Source organism: Solanum tuberosum, unplaced genomic scaffold (assembly GCF_000226075.1).
Source record: "Solanum tuberosum cultivar DM 1-3 516 R44 unplaced genomic scaffold, SolTub_3.0 scf00118, whole genome shotgun sequence".
NCBI classification, from domain to species: domain Eukaryota; kingdom Viridiplantae; phylum Streptophyta; class Magnoliopsida; order Solanales; family Solanaceae; genus Solanum; species Solanum tuberosum.
This window is the reverse complement of record NW_006239043.1, coordinates 826,984-840,002: the sequence shown is the minus strand read 5'-3', so window position 1 is coordinate 840,002 and position 13,019 is coordinate 826,984. Positions and strand designations below refer to the sequence as shown.

The 13,019-nt window shown below is 34.4% G+C and overlaps 2 protein-coding genes across 2 annotated transcripts; both read left to right on the top strand.

Annotated features, from left to right (window-relative positions):
• Window positions 1–4,289: 4,289 nt before the first annotated feature.
• LOC102581647 (uncharacterized) lies at window positions 4,290–8,412 on the top strand. Its single transcript, XM_006350141.2, has 3 exons — window positions 4,290–4,383; window positions 7,804–7,913; window positions 7,998–8,412. Exons 2-3 carry the CDS (start codon window positions 7,820–7,822, stop codon window positions 8,132–8,134), a joined length of 231 nt encoding a protein of 76 aa, XP_006350203.1. The 5' UTR covers window positions 4,290–4,383; window positions 7,804–7,819; the 3' UTR covers window positions 8,135–8,412.
• Window positions 8,413–9,819: 1,407 nt separating this feature from the next.
• Window positions 9,820–12,967, top strand: LOC102580754 (anthocyanidin reductase-like). The gene is made up of 5 exons (XM_006350138.2): window positions 9,820–10,049; window positions 10,825–10,991; window positions 11,505–11,717; window positions 11,884–12,257; window positions 12,707–12,967. Exons 1-5 carry the CDS (start codon window positions 9,923–9,925, stop codon window positions 12,858–12,860), a joined length of 1,035 nt encoding a protein of 344 aa, XP_006350200.1. The 5' UTR covers window positions 9,820–9,922; the 3' UTR covers window positions 12,861–12,967.
• The last annotated feature ends 52 nt before the right edge of the window (window positions 12,968–13,019 follow it).

Genomic DNA, 13,019 nt, shown 5'->3' with positions numbered 1-13,019 from the left:
TTTTAGATGGAGCTATTCTTTTCTTCTTCTGGTGTATGCAGACACTGCTATTTAAAATGGAAAAAAAAGCATTCTTTTGCTGTTCTTATTTTCCTTAATTAAAATGTACGTTGTGATATTTTTTTCATGCTTCGAAAGCTTCTCTTTTGAGTCGAGGTCTATCAGAAATAGCCTCCCTACCTACAAAGGCAGGGGTAAGGTGTCACACCCCAACCCTAGGTGAGGCGGACAAGTACCATATGAACACATGCTTTACAAGTCACCTATGATGAGAGAGTAAACTATTACTATGCATATATATTTACTAATGAGAAGCTTCATATACAACACATGTTGACTAGCTGAACCGATACATGTGACAAGTGAAACTATGAATTCAGATGATAACTTTACAATGTCTACAAAGCCTCTACTGGTATCCATGATTGCACCACTATGAAATACGCATAGTAAAGATTCGGCAAAACCCCGAATCAACCTGGAGCTCACCAACAACCGCTGAGTATCATGTGTTTCTATTGGGGAGATCTACTAGTTGAATACATGTACCTGCAACATGAAATGTAGCGTCCCCAATAAGGGACGTCAGTACGAAAGAATGTACTGAATATGTAAGGTATAATACAACCATACGTAAAATGAGAGCTCAAGTGAAACCAAATACCAATAGAAAAGGATTAGAGACCACATTTGCTTTATACTTGTGGAATCATGTATGTTACATTCTTTTCTTTACTTTTCTTTGCATTATAATATTCATAAGACATATACAAATGACCAGCTGATTAGCGGTAGAAGAGGATGACCCATAATTCCTGGGATGCTGTCCTCATAATTCCACAAATTGGGATCGACCCATGCTAGACTTTCACCCCTGAGCTGCCACCCTTCTATACCAATTGGGATCGACCCATGCTAGGCATTTGCCCCTGGGCTTGCCACCTATAATTATACAGATTGCTTCACTTAGATTCTTTAATCTTTGAGATTGTTGTTTTGATGTTCATAACTCTTTTGAGATTGTTCTTTTGATGATCATAACTCTTTTGAGATTGCTGTTTTGGTGGTCATAATCATTGTTGAGATTTGAAACTATGGACCAGTAGTAGAAAACATATGAATATGGACTTACGATAATAACAATGACATGGGAAGCAAATGTGACATGAACGTGTAATACTTAGGAGCTTATATGAAAGCATTTTGACATCTCAAATTGAAGCACATATCGAATAGTCTTACATACCTTATCCTCTGACCAATAGAACTATCACGATTCAGCCTCCCCTTTTAGGTTTTAATCTACAATATAAGTCATGATAAACTAAAATTAGCAGCTATCACACCGTGAGCCCCGTAAAACAGTAGTTAACATTGACGGATAATGAACCCATACAATCCTTAAAATAATGTGTATTACCACACCCTCCTTCTCTGCCCAATACATACCTTATATATCATTTTCCATGATTACCCAAGCTGCACCAACAACAATATATATAAAACAGCCTCAAATATTCTTTATCATACAACCAATTATTGAACTCACCACCCCTTGAGTTCTTTATGACAACACACCTATAATTCCTCACTCAAACTCATACATAAAAGAGGAAGAAAATGGAGCAGTCACTTTACCTCAATTTCTGCAACTTCTCCTTATAACTTGAAATTCTTCTAGAACTTCAACTTTCCTTCACACTTAAACCAAAGAAGAAGAGAAAAACATCTTAATAATTAAGGAAAGTGAGCAGTAGCTTGTGGGAACTTCTACCTTCTACTTATAATTGAGCATGAATAACATGTTTTCTAGTCTTCCATGGGAGAATTAAGCTAAATCCATAAGTATTTCTCTTACCTTGGTTTGCAGATATGAGGGTTTCTTCAAGAACCCTAGAAGGAACTTTAAGGCTGTTGTAATCCTTAAGAGAACAGAGAGAGAGAGAGCTGGAGTTAATTCTCAATATTGTGTGTTAAAAATGAGTGAGAATAGCATCCAATATATCTTATATTGAGCTTTCTTCACCTTTAAGAATATCCTCTAGAACCTTCCTTTTTTTGGTCCATTTTCAGCCACTAATTGGTCAAGTAGGTGATGCACCTGCTTATGTACATCAAGCAACTCAAAAGGTCTGCACCTACTTGCTTTCACTTGGGTTTAAATATATTGGGCCTTGGCAGATTTGGTTGCTGGGCTTTAATTTCATTTCCTTTTATTTAACTTAATTTGGGCCTCAAGTGAGTCCATTAGCATAGGCCCAAATCTAATCCATAAACCTTGGCCTTTTTAACTAGATCCATATAGTTCAAGTAGGTGATGTACCTATTTGGTCCTTTGGACTGGTCAATAAGTCAAAGTAGGTGATGCACCTACTAGCTTAGTTAAGTCAAGCAAGCAGCTCACTTATTTTATTCCATTTTCTAAATATTAATCCCTTTTGCTTTAACTTAGCACTTAACTTTCAACTTTAAGCTCAATTACCACCTTACTGTCTCGAGTTTAAATACTCCCGTTGGAGTTAACTTGCAGTACGCATGCTGAAACGTGCAAGGCATCACATCACTTTCTGATCTAGTTTAAACTAACGCTAATCATATAAGAAACATGGTCCCTCGCTTATACTATAAGGCTATGTCAAGTATCACAAGAATAGAACAAGCATATGCATAATACAGGCTTTTACAACTATGATGCATCCTTTGTTGGGTAAACACTGTACGTGGCTTACCCATTTGCTATCCGCAATAGGGTACACCACGCCTGCGTCTAGCAATTTAATGATCTCTTTCTTCACCACCTCTTGAATAGGTGGGTTTAATCTTTTTTGATGCTTGATGAGTCCACAAATTGGACTCATTTAGGGCTTTATTTTTATAGAAATAGTGTCCTCAAATGCTTATTTAGGTTTGTGCACATCCTACCCTACCTAGACCTCACTTGTGGCACTACACTAGGTATGTTGTAGTATATGAATTGTTGGTGGAGAAAGAGTTATTCACTGCGATGTTTACACCAACCTAAATATATGACATGTTAACAATCCAAGGATTCCCAAATAGGGTGATCTTTGGCAGAATAGAGACGACATGGAAAACTGAAACATCTTAGTAATCAAAGGAAAAGAAAGCATAAGTGATTCATGTAGTAGCAACGAGCGAAATAAAAGTAGTCTAAATCGTGAAAATGTGATCGTGGAAGAGAACTACAAGCCTATTGCACCCTAAATAGCAAAAGTCTAGAAGTCGAAAGCCTCACTTACCTAAGTAGCATGAGGTATGTAGAGTTACATGTGAATCACTAACTTCACCTTTAGTGAGTTCGAGGCTATGTGAGTTTGAATTAATGAGGACTCGGTGCATTATAGATATCAATAGGTAAGTGTAATCCACTACATCAAACTCAAACTATTTGTATGATAAAAAATTTAAACAAAATTTCAAAAACTTTTACCTATTGAAAGATTCATTCACTTACTTTAAGTTCTGAATCACACGAACGAAAAAAAATAAACTTGTTCCACTATTTTCAAAGGGCAAATTATAAGAAATGATCATTCAACTATATTCATTACCAAAATTTTAGTCAAATTTTCAAAATTACTAAAATTTGCCAAAATATCTTCTTCTTCCTTCTTAGTTCATCATTAATGACTTCTAATCTTCTTCTTCTTCCTTCCCATTTCGCCATTAACGGCTTATTTTACTTCTTCCTTCCTCCTCCTCCTTCTTTGTTCTTTGTTCTTCATTGTTTTTTTTTTCTTTAAAATTTGACGTATCACAATCGTGAATCGTTTCGAGTGAATTATATATCAAGAGACTCGAAACATCGAGATAATTTCATATCTAAAGTTTGAGACTATTTAGAGGTGATTTCAAGTTGATCGAGATTGACTCATGTATAGTTAAGCTATGTTTAGTTTTTTTTTAGTGTATCATAATGTATAGTTACTGTATAACTCATTTATATGTACGCTATATTGTATAGTCAATGTATACTTTCTATAACTTTTCACTGGCTATAGTATAGTTAATATATAATTCCAATTATTTTGACTATTTTTTATGTAAATAAAACGACATTCTATTCGTTGTAAACTAATTACTTTATTGTATATATTTGAAACTATCTCAAAAACAAAATAAAAGAAAACAAATTTGAGCCTAGGCCCAAAACTTGATTCCAACTCCCATTTTTGACCCATTCTAAAAACAAAAAATACAATCAAAACGACATCACTTTCACAATATAAACATCAAAACGCTGTCGTTTTGACCTTAGAAAACCCTTCTATAAAATTCTACTCGAGAAGAACATTCAGCAAAGAACAATTTTTTTTACATCTGCAGTCTCTTTGATTTCCATTCTCTCTGCTCTTCATCACGGTAAATACCCACCCCCACCCCCCACCCCCTTGTTTTTTTCTCTATACATGTATAGATTTATTGCAAATCTTGTGCCACCATGTTTGTTATTTGAGTTGGGTATTTGATTTTATTGCTTCTTAGGGTCAATATTACATTTTTATGTGTGATCTATGCTGTTTGGATTGATGTGTCGTTTTCTGTTTTGTTTGTAGTGTAGCGATGGATCGAATCTTGATGTGAATTGATCTTATTGGGTGTTGGTTTATGGTGCTTGGTGGGATTATAAAATGATTTATTTGATTTAAGTTTTAACCATTATTTGTGTGATTTGGGTGTTTAGGATTAATAGGTCATTTATATTTAGTTTGTATTGGAGAAAAGTTTGATATTTGGTATGAATTTTGTATTTTATGGTATAGGTTAATGCTTCATGAAGAGCTCAATATGATTAGTTTGATTACTTTTTATTGTTATCAGTGGGATTTGAGTGGTTAGGATTAATGGGTCTTCATCTGTTTGGTTTCTGTTGAAGCCTGGCTTGCTTTTTTGGAAAATTGGAATGATGGGTTAATGTTTCCTGTAGAGCTCAATATGATTAGCTTGATTAATTTTTATCGTTATCAATGGGATTTGAGTGGTTAGGATTAATGGGTCATCATCTGTTTGGTTTGTGTTGAAGCCAACCTTGCTTTTTTGGCATGAATCATGTTTTCTTTGGTTTAGGTAATGCTTCCTGAAGAGCTCAATATGATCAGTTTGATTACTTTTTATTGTTATCAATGGGATTTTAGTTGTTAGGATTAATGTGTCATCTCTGTTTGGTCTGTGTCGAAGCCAAGCTTGCTTTTTTTGGCATGAATTATGTTTTCTTTCGTATAGGTTAATGCTTCCTGAAGAGCCCAATATGTTGATTACTTTTTATTGTTATCAATGCGATTTGAGTGGTTAGAATTGATGGGTCATCATCTGTTTGGTTTCTGTCGAAGCCAAGCTTAGTTTTTTGGCATGAATTATGTTTTCTATGGTATAGGTTAATGTTTCATGAAGAGCTCAATATGATTAGTATGGTTCATACTTGTTGCTCCTTGACCTAAATTTTATATTTTTCATTGGTTCTGGGAAATGCTTCTTGGAAGTCGGAGCAGTCATGATATGGTTCCTTTTTTAATATTTTACTCTAGGATGTGAATGGTTTTAGTTAATTTGCCGCTTCCCTTTGTTTCGTATGTACTGACTGATGTACATGTCAGTAAAAGAGAAATGAATCAAATGTGTGTATTTACTTTTGTTGGCTGGGGAAGATGGAATGTCTGTATGTTGTGTTCTTTTCACGAGCTATTCATGGCTGTTTTCGTCGTGTCTCTCCATGATTTGTTGTAGGTTTCTATTGAACATTGTCCAATTTGTAAAGCATCGTTAGGTTAATGAGTTCTGCTTTATTATTTCGTACTTATTAACCACCCGTCTGAAAGGGAAGAGGACGTAGAATAGGATTGATCTAATACATTAAGTCGTTCTCTGTGTATTTCTAGCTGCTTGGATTGATGAGTAATTGTCTGTTTATTCATAAAGAAGCGATTTTATGAATCATATATTATGGAAGTGATTATTGCCTTGATTTTTGAGGTACTGGAATAGTGCTAATAGAAGTTGATTGCTTCTCTTTATGTTCTCTTCTTGATGTGGTGTAGATTTTTTTAATTGTTCAAAAAGAAGCTTCACCTTTGCGTATCGAATTAACCAAAATTCATAGCACCCTAAATGCAATCATATCTGAAGTAGTATATTTTGTGTCCAAAACATATACCAATGGGAGCATTTACAGAATGTTATGATAGATTAATTGGAACTTGGAAGGAACTGTTGATCTAGTTGAGCCTTGTGGGTAGGTGTAGACACTCAGATGTGATTTTGAAATCTGAACCTTATAACGAAGATAAATGAAACTTAATTGAACGTGAACTCACTTTCGTCTGCGTTTATGTTTTCCTATTTTTATCCTTTTTTTTTTCTTTTTCCCTATTTGCATTTGGCACTCCAGTTGATTGCTAATGGGTTGTAGACATTAACCAATCTAGTGCTGGCATGAGTTCCGTTCTATATTCTGGAAATGATTTATGCTATGTTTCAGTGGAAAAGAAAGAGGGTTAGTAGGCTGAATAAGGTCTATTTCCCACACTAGCTTTTTAGGAACTAAAATGGGAAGATGCACAACATACTCATGAACCCCCTCCATCCCAATTTATGTGGCACCGTTTGACTTGACACAGTTTAAGAAAAAGGAAAGACTTTTGAAACTAGTGGTCTAAAACAAACCTTAGACATTTGTGTGGCTATAGAAAGTTGACATTCTTTTTGGGACAGACTAAAAAGAAAGGGTGCCACATAAATTGGGCACAGAGAGAGTAGTATTTTTATGATGAAGTCCTCATGTAGTATTTTCAACCATCCCCAAAAGTATGGTAGAAAGAGGAAATAGATGCCTTCTTTCCTTCACTTCTACTGCAGCATGAATGGAAGGAGTATATGCTTTTTCTAGGACTTGTGATTCAACATCTTTTTCTTCCTTCACTCTGCTCTGTTGCCTGTTTTTCTGAACTTATTTTTATTTTAAAAAATAAATAAATAAAATGGTGGGGGGTGGGGGAAGGGGAAACGGGAAGGAGGGGATTACAAGGTAGGAAAAAATCGAACCCTCACGACTTTGGTAGCCAACCAACTGAGCTACTAAGATTCCCTTGTTTTTTTTGAGGATTAGTAATGTTGTATTCTTCAGCATTGGGAATGCTGGCCACCATCAGAAACAAGTTACAAAGCAAGTAGACTCTAGCTTTACAAAGCTCCTAGAAATTCTACTAACTCCTCTATTTCCTCTATACAGTTCTGTTTACACCAAAAAAATAAAGTCTCCAGGCAGTTCCATTTCACATCATGGACTGATCTGATTTTGTCTTCAAAACACCTTCCATTTCTCTCCCTCCAGACTGACCACCATATGCAAGAGGGTATTATCCTCTAAGATTCCCCTGTTTTATTGAACTAACATTTTTATTTTTGTTAAGTATGACAAGAAATATAGTTTTAGTTTGAAGATTTCAAGTATGTAGCTGTATGTTCTTGTCTTTATAGATTTGAATGGTATATCATACAGTAGGCTACTAAATCACGCAGTTCATCAGTACCTTGAGAAAATCTGTTAGTTATATTTCCATCACGTCCCAAGTCACATGATGGTGGCAAAAAGATTACATATGTGCTGTAGCTTGAGATAATCCGTTGAAACATACATAATTGAATCTGCAGCCTCATGATGGCGTAAAAAGATCGTCTGTGAGCTATATCTTGAGATACTGGTTTGTGTAATAATTGAATGCTTTGATGTTGAATGGAAAAAAAAAAAAAACTCTTTTCTTACTATGGTTTTACTGTATCTTCCAGTTTTAGGAGCTCCAAGATGGCTACCAAGTACATCATTGGTTCTCTTGCGGGATCTTTTGTCGTTGCATATGTTTGTGACACTGTTATTTCTGACGGGAAAGTGTTTGGAGGCAAGTTCTAGTTCTTTTTGTTAGTTCTGTGATCGTGAACTTCCTCTGCTATGCTGACAGTCAACTTGTGGTATCTCAAAACAGGTACTACTCCAAGCACCATTACCAACACTGATTGGTGGAAAGAAACAGACAAGAAATTCCAGGCATGGCCTCGCACTGCTGGTCCCCCAGTGGTCATGAACCCCATCAGCCGACAGAATTACATTGTCAAGTCTTGATTTAGAAAGTTGAGTTGCGCTGTTTTTTTCCCCCAACAGATTACATTTGAAATCGAACCATTCTTCAGTTTTGAGCAAGGTTTTTTGCTCCTACGCTTGATTCAGACGATATTGAAGTCATTTTTCTCACTTATAAAAAGATTTGACATATGTTACAAACAATCAAAACAGATTTGACGTATGTTACAATAAATTTTTTGTTCAGCTATCGCGCCTGTGTACTGAATGAACTGTTTTTTTTGTTCTGGCAAATATATGTCAGTTCTTGGTTCTCTGCACTACTAATTTTTTTTGTTGATATATATGCCACATGCTTGTGAATTCTTTAGTTGGTTTAGCTGCAAATGCAAACCTCTTTGATGATTTATTGTGCATAATACTTGCATGTCTATGAACAGCTCACTTCCAGAGCTCGTTGGAGGGGAGATATCTTACACTTGTGGTCCTTGCTTCTCAATACAATGTCATCTTTATTTATAAAAATATTATGTGACAAATAATTATCAATATGAAATTAGGCCTATACAAAATTTATATATTTGTATGGGAGATGCGAACCTAGAATTTAACTTTAAATAAAAACAGTGAAAAAGGATATTCTCTGAATTCAAACCATGGTCTCAAGATGGTTCGCCTAACTTGTACTTATGTTTTTCTCTTGGGTGCACAACTAATTATATCCTAATTTTTGTCAGTTTTTCAATATATATATATATATATATATAAAATTCCCGAAATTAACAGGTGCACGTGCACGTCCACTTACAAGTATGGATCCACCTCTATGTATGGGATAAACGTGCAATACACATTTCCAATAACTAGTAAATATGTAAACCACAAGGAGTCAATTAAAAAATGAAAAAGAGAAACAACAAAAGGTCACCATTACTTGTGGGCAATATATATACTATATAGACAAAAGAAACCCACTAGTTGTACCACTCCAATAAAGACTTCTTCTAGATTGAATTTGACACTTGTAGTATAAAATATTACTCCCTCCGTCCCATTTTATATGTCACATTTTTACTTTGTACTTGCATTAAGAAATGATGTAACTTTATCCTTCTACTTTTATTTAATTTTTCTTAAGTCAACTTTATTAATAAATGACAAGATAAATTAACTATTTTATCAAGGGTATAATAGGCAAAATATGGTACTTTATACATAAATTTTATAAGATGATAAGTATTGTGGTTCAGTTATTTATAGAAAGAGATGACATATAAAATGAGACGGATGGAGTATTTATAATATAACATCATTTAAAGAAATAATTATTATTAGTAATCACTCATTAAATGTGCAATGAATAACTTAAAAAAGTTAGATTATTATATATAACATCTTAAAATATATAAATATGGAAAAAAATTACACCATTAGTGTAAAGTTAAATCTTATTCTCTCCATCTCAATTTATGTGTCATACTTAATTTTTCGTATTTTCTAAAAAGAATGTAATAATGCTTCCCTATATTTCAAAATTCTCATTTCACTTTAATGAGATGATTAATAGTCATTTGAGTCAACAATCTATCAAAAATATTATTGTTATTATTGTTGAGATGATTAATAGTCACACATAAATATTCACCAACTTATTTTAAATCACAACATTTTAAAAAATAAAAATCATGTCAAATCAAACATTGCTATATAATTGAGACAGAGAGTAAGGTAAAGAAAGTATCATGCAAAATATACCAATTAAAAGTGTGGCTTTAGAAGTCAGAAGTCTTTGAAGAAATAATACAAATAGAGAAAAATAAGGATTTATCTATGGAGGATAAACATAGAAGTTCAATGGTGGTTTGTGTTACTGGTGGTTCAGGATACATAGCTTCATTTCTGGTGAAAAAACTTCTTGAAAATGGCTACAAAGTTCATGCCACGCTTAGGAACTTAGGTATGTAATTCTTGATTTTACTTTTTTTTTTTTTTTTTCAATCAATAATGAATTGTCTCGAGTCGAGGTAGGAGTAACGTCTGTGTACACCCCATCCTTTCCGAACCTCACAAGTGAGACTATACTGAGTATGTTGTACGTTGTAATGAATTCTACTGTTGTTGATGGGATGGATGAGATTCTTCGCCATTAAGGCATTAACTATAAGCTAAGTCATGGATTTGATAAAAATAGTTTTGCTCGTGGAATATGAAACTCTAGGATAGTATTCAGTGGCTATTTGTGATTTTTGTTTTTCCTTAGAAATTTCTGTTAAAGACCCCTTATCTCTTTGATGGGTTCTACACTAGAGGTGAAGCAAGAGGGAGGGGGTGGAAACAACGTCTTTACCTCACAAAAGTAGGGGTAAGGTCTGCGTATACTCCACCCTCCCAAGCTTCACAAGTGATGTTATACTGAATATGTTCTTATTGTTGTTGAAATGAATTATACTGTTGATGGGACGAGGGATGGAAGAGTCCTTACCCCTTTAGTCCTACGCTAGAGGCAGAGCTAGATGGAGGAGGACGGAAGGTTATTCATCCAAACGCCTTAGAGGAAATTAATCGGCTTGTATATATAAGGTTAATTTTTATGTAAATATAGTAAGTTGAACTACATAGTGAAAATTTTGTCTCCGCCACAACTGTACATGACACAAATCCAAACTAGTTGGATTTGTAAATTTCAAATACAGGATGGTGTAAAAGACTCATAAATTGTGATAATTTTGTAGAGGACAAATCAAAGGTAGGCTTGTTGAAGAGCTTGCCTAATGCAGAAGAAAATTTGAAGTTATTTCAAGCTGATATGTATAGACCAGAAGAATTTGAGCAAGCAATCCAAGGTTGTGAATTTGTTTGTCATGTGGCCACTACTTTTCTACATACTGAGGGATTTCAGGTACCTATTTTTAACATTGTTCGGGGTTAGCTTGTATGCATCTCGATAATTTCACCTACTTCTAATTGCGTTTGCACAAGTATATGTACTCCACTCATGGTTCTTACATACTCCCTCCGTTTTCATTTGTTTGTCTTACTTTTCTTTTTAGTAATAGGTTTTAAAAAAATGTCTCTTTCCTTTTTTTTGACAGCTCTTTAATTCTAACTTTCCACATGACAAGTCTAAGATCACAATATTAAAAAGTATTTTGGTACATCCTACATATGTTTAATTTAAGACCACCAGATTCAAAAGTCTTTTTTACTTTCTTAAACTTCGTGTCAAGTTGAAACTAGACACACAAATTGAAACAAAGGGAGTACTACATCGGTTGCTAGCTAGCTAAGCTACGCTCTAAGTGCTTGTTGGTCGTCAGGGTTGGAGCTAGCTATAGTTGGAGAAGGGTGGTCAGTCAAACACCTCTTGTATGAAAATTATATATTTATTTTGTGGGATTGAATATTGTAACAGTACAAGAATCCAGTAGAAGCAGCAGTTGCATCAGTGAAGAATATTGCAATGTCTTGTATAAAGTCTGGTACTGTAAAGAGGCTTATATATACAGGCACTGTGCTTGCTGCTTCACCAATGAAGGATGATGGCAATGGCTTCAAGGATTTGATGGATGAAACATGTTGGACTCCTCTCAATGTCCGTTTCCCTTTTAGTGATGATTTTGTTATGGTAAGATTTCTTTCTTATTAGTAACCGATGGCGTTGGGGTCAGTTTGCGTCTATTTAGACTATTTCTCTTGATGTTTGTTATCTTCTACGTACCAACACATGTATCATGTAACTCTGTCCACCAAGACTAACACAGACTAGACCATTTTCTTTTTGAATGGTATAGAATTATGTGGAAGCAAAGACAGAATGTGACAGAGAAATCTTGAACTTTGGCAAAGATCGATTTGAGGTTGTGAGCTTAAGTTTTGGTCTTGTTGGAGGAACAACACTCTTGTCAAATATCTCACCAGGCGTGGCTGCTATGTTGTCGGTGATAACTGGTGATGAAATTTATTACAATCAACTCAAGTTCATAGAAGAGGTTGATGGAAAAGTTCCAATTATACACATTGAAGATGTTTGTCAAGCTCACATTTTCTCAATGGAAAATAATGATTCTATGAATGGTAGATTCTTGTGTGCTAGTGCATTTGTTTCTTCTGCAGAAATTGCATCTTATTATCAACAAAACTATCCAGAATTTCATGTCAACCAAAAGTAAGTACCTTATCTTTCATCTACACTCTTTGGTGTCTGGTATCTGGTTTGGAATCCAACTAATACGGATTCTATCATACGGTTGTTTGGTGGTAAAGTGCTCCCTAGCAAACACAACTTCATTTTCTGAGTTTGAACCCGTGATGTTTGATTAAGTATAAAAGAGTACTTACCACCCTACCACATTGATATTGGAGGTAGTTCTTGAGTTTTCTTTGTGCATACATGGCAAACATATATGGATCAGTAACCAGCAGAACAGAGTTACCGCTCTGTTAAAATTGGAATCTATAATGATAGTGTGAAATTTCTTTATGTTGTTGGTGTATATAAGTTTAAAATGTAATCCTTCAAGTTTGTAAAAGTAGACTAAAAGTGCTTCATTTTAATATATCTGAAGGATTATTAGTTTTGCTAATAAGTTTGTTTTGAATCTTTCAATTAAACAGGTACTTGGATGATCCAAAGAGAGAAGTGAAATGGGGATCAAATAAGCTCATGGAGAAGGGTTTTGTGTACAAATATGACATGAAGAAGATATTGGATGACAATATTAGAAGTGCAAGGGAACTTGGAGTTCTCAAACTACCATCATCTACTTAATATGGGAACTTTTAATTATCATATATGAACAATTTAAGAAATAAATGAATATTTTTAAAATTGTGGTCTAGATATGTCATAATATTTGTGTTGTTATGACATTTTTTTAAACTTGTGGTATTAAATATGTCAATATATATATATATATATATATATATA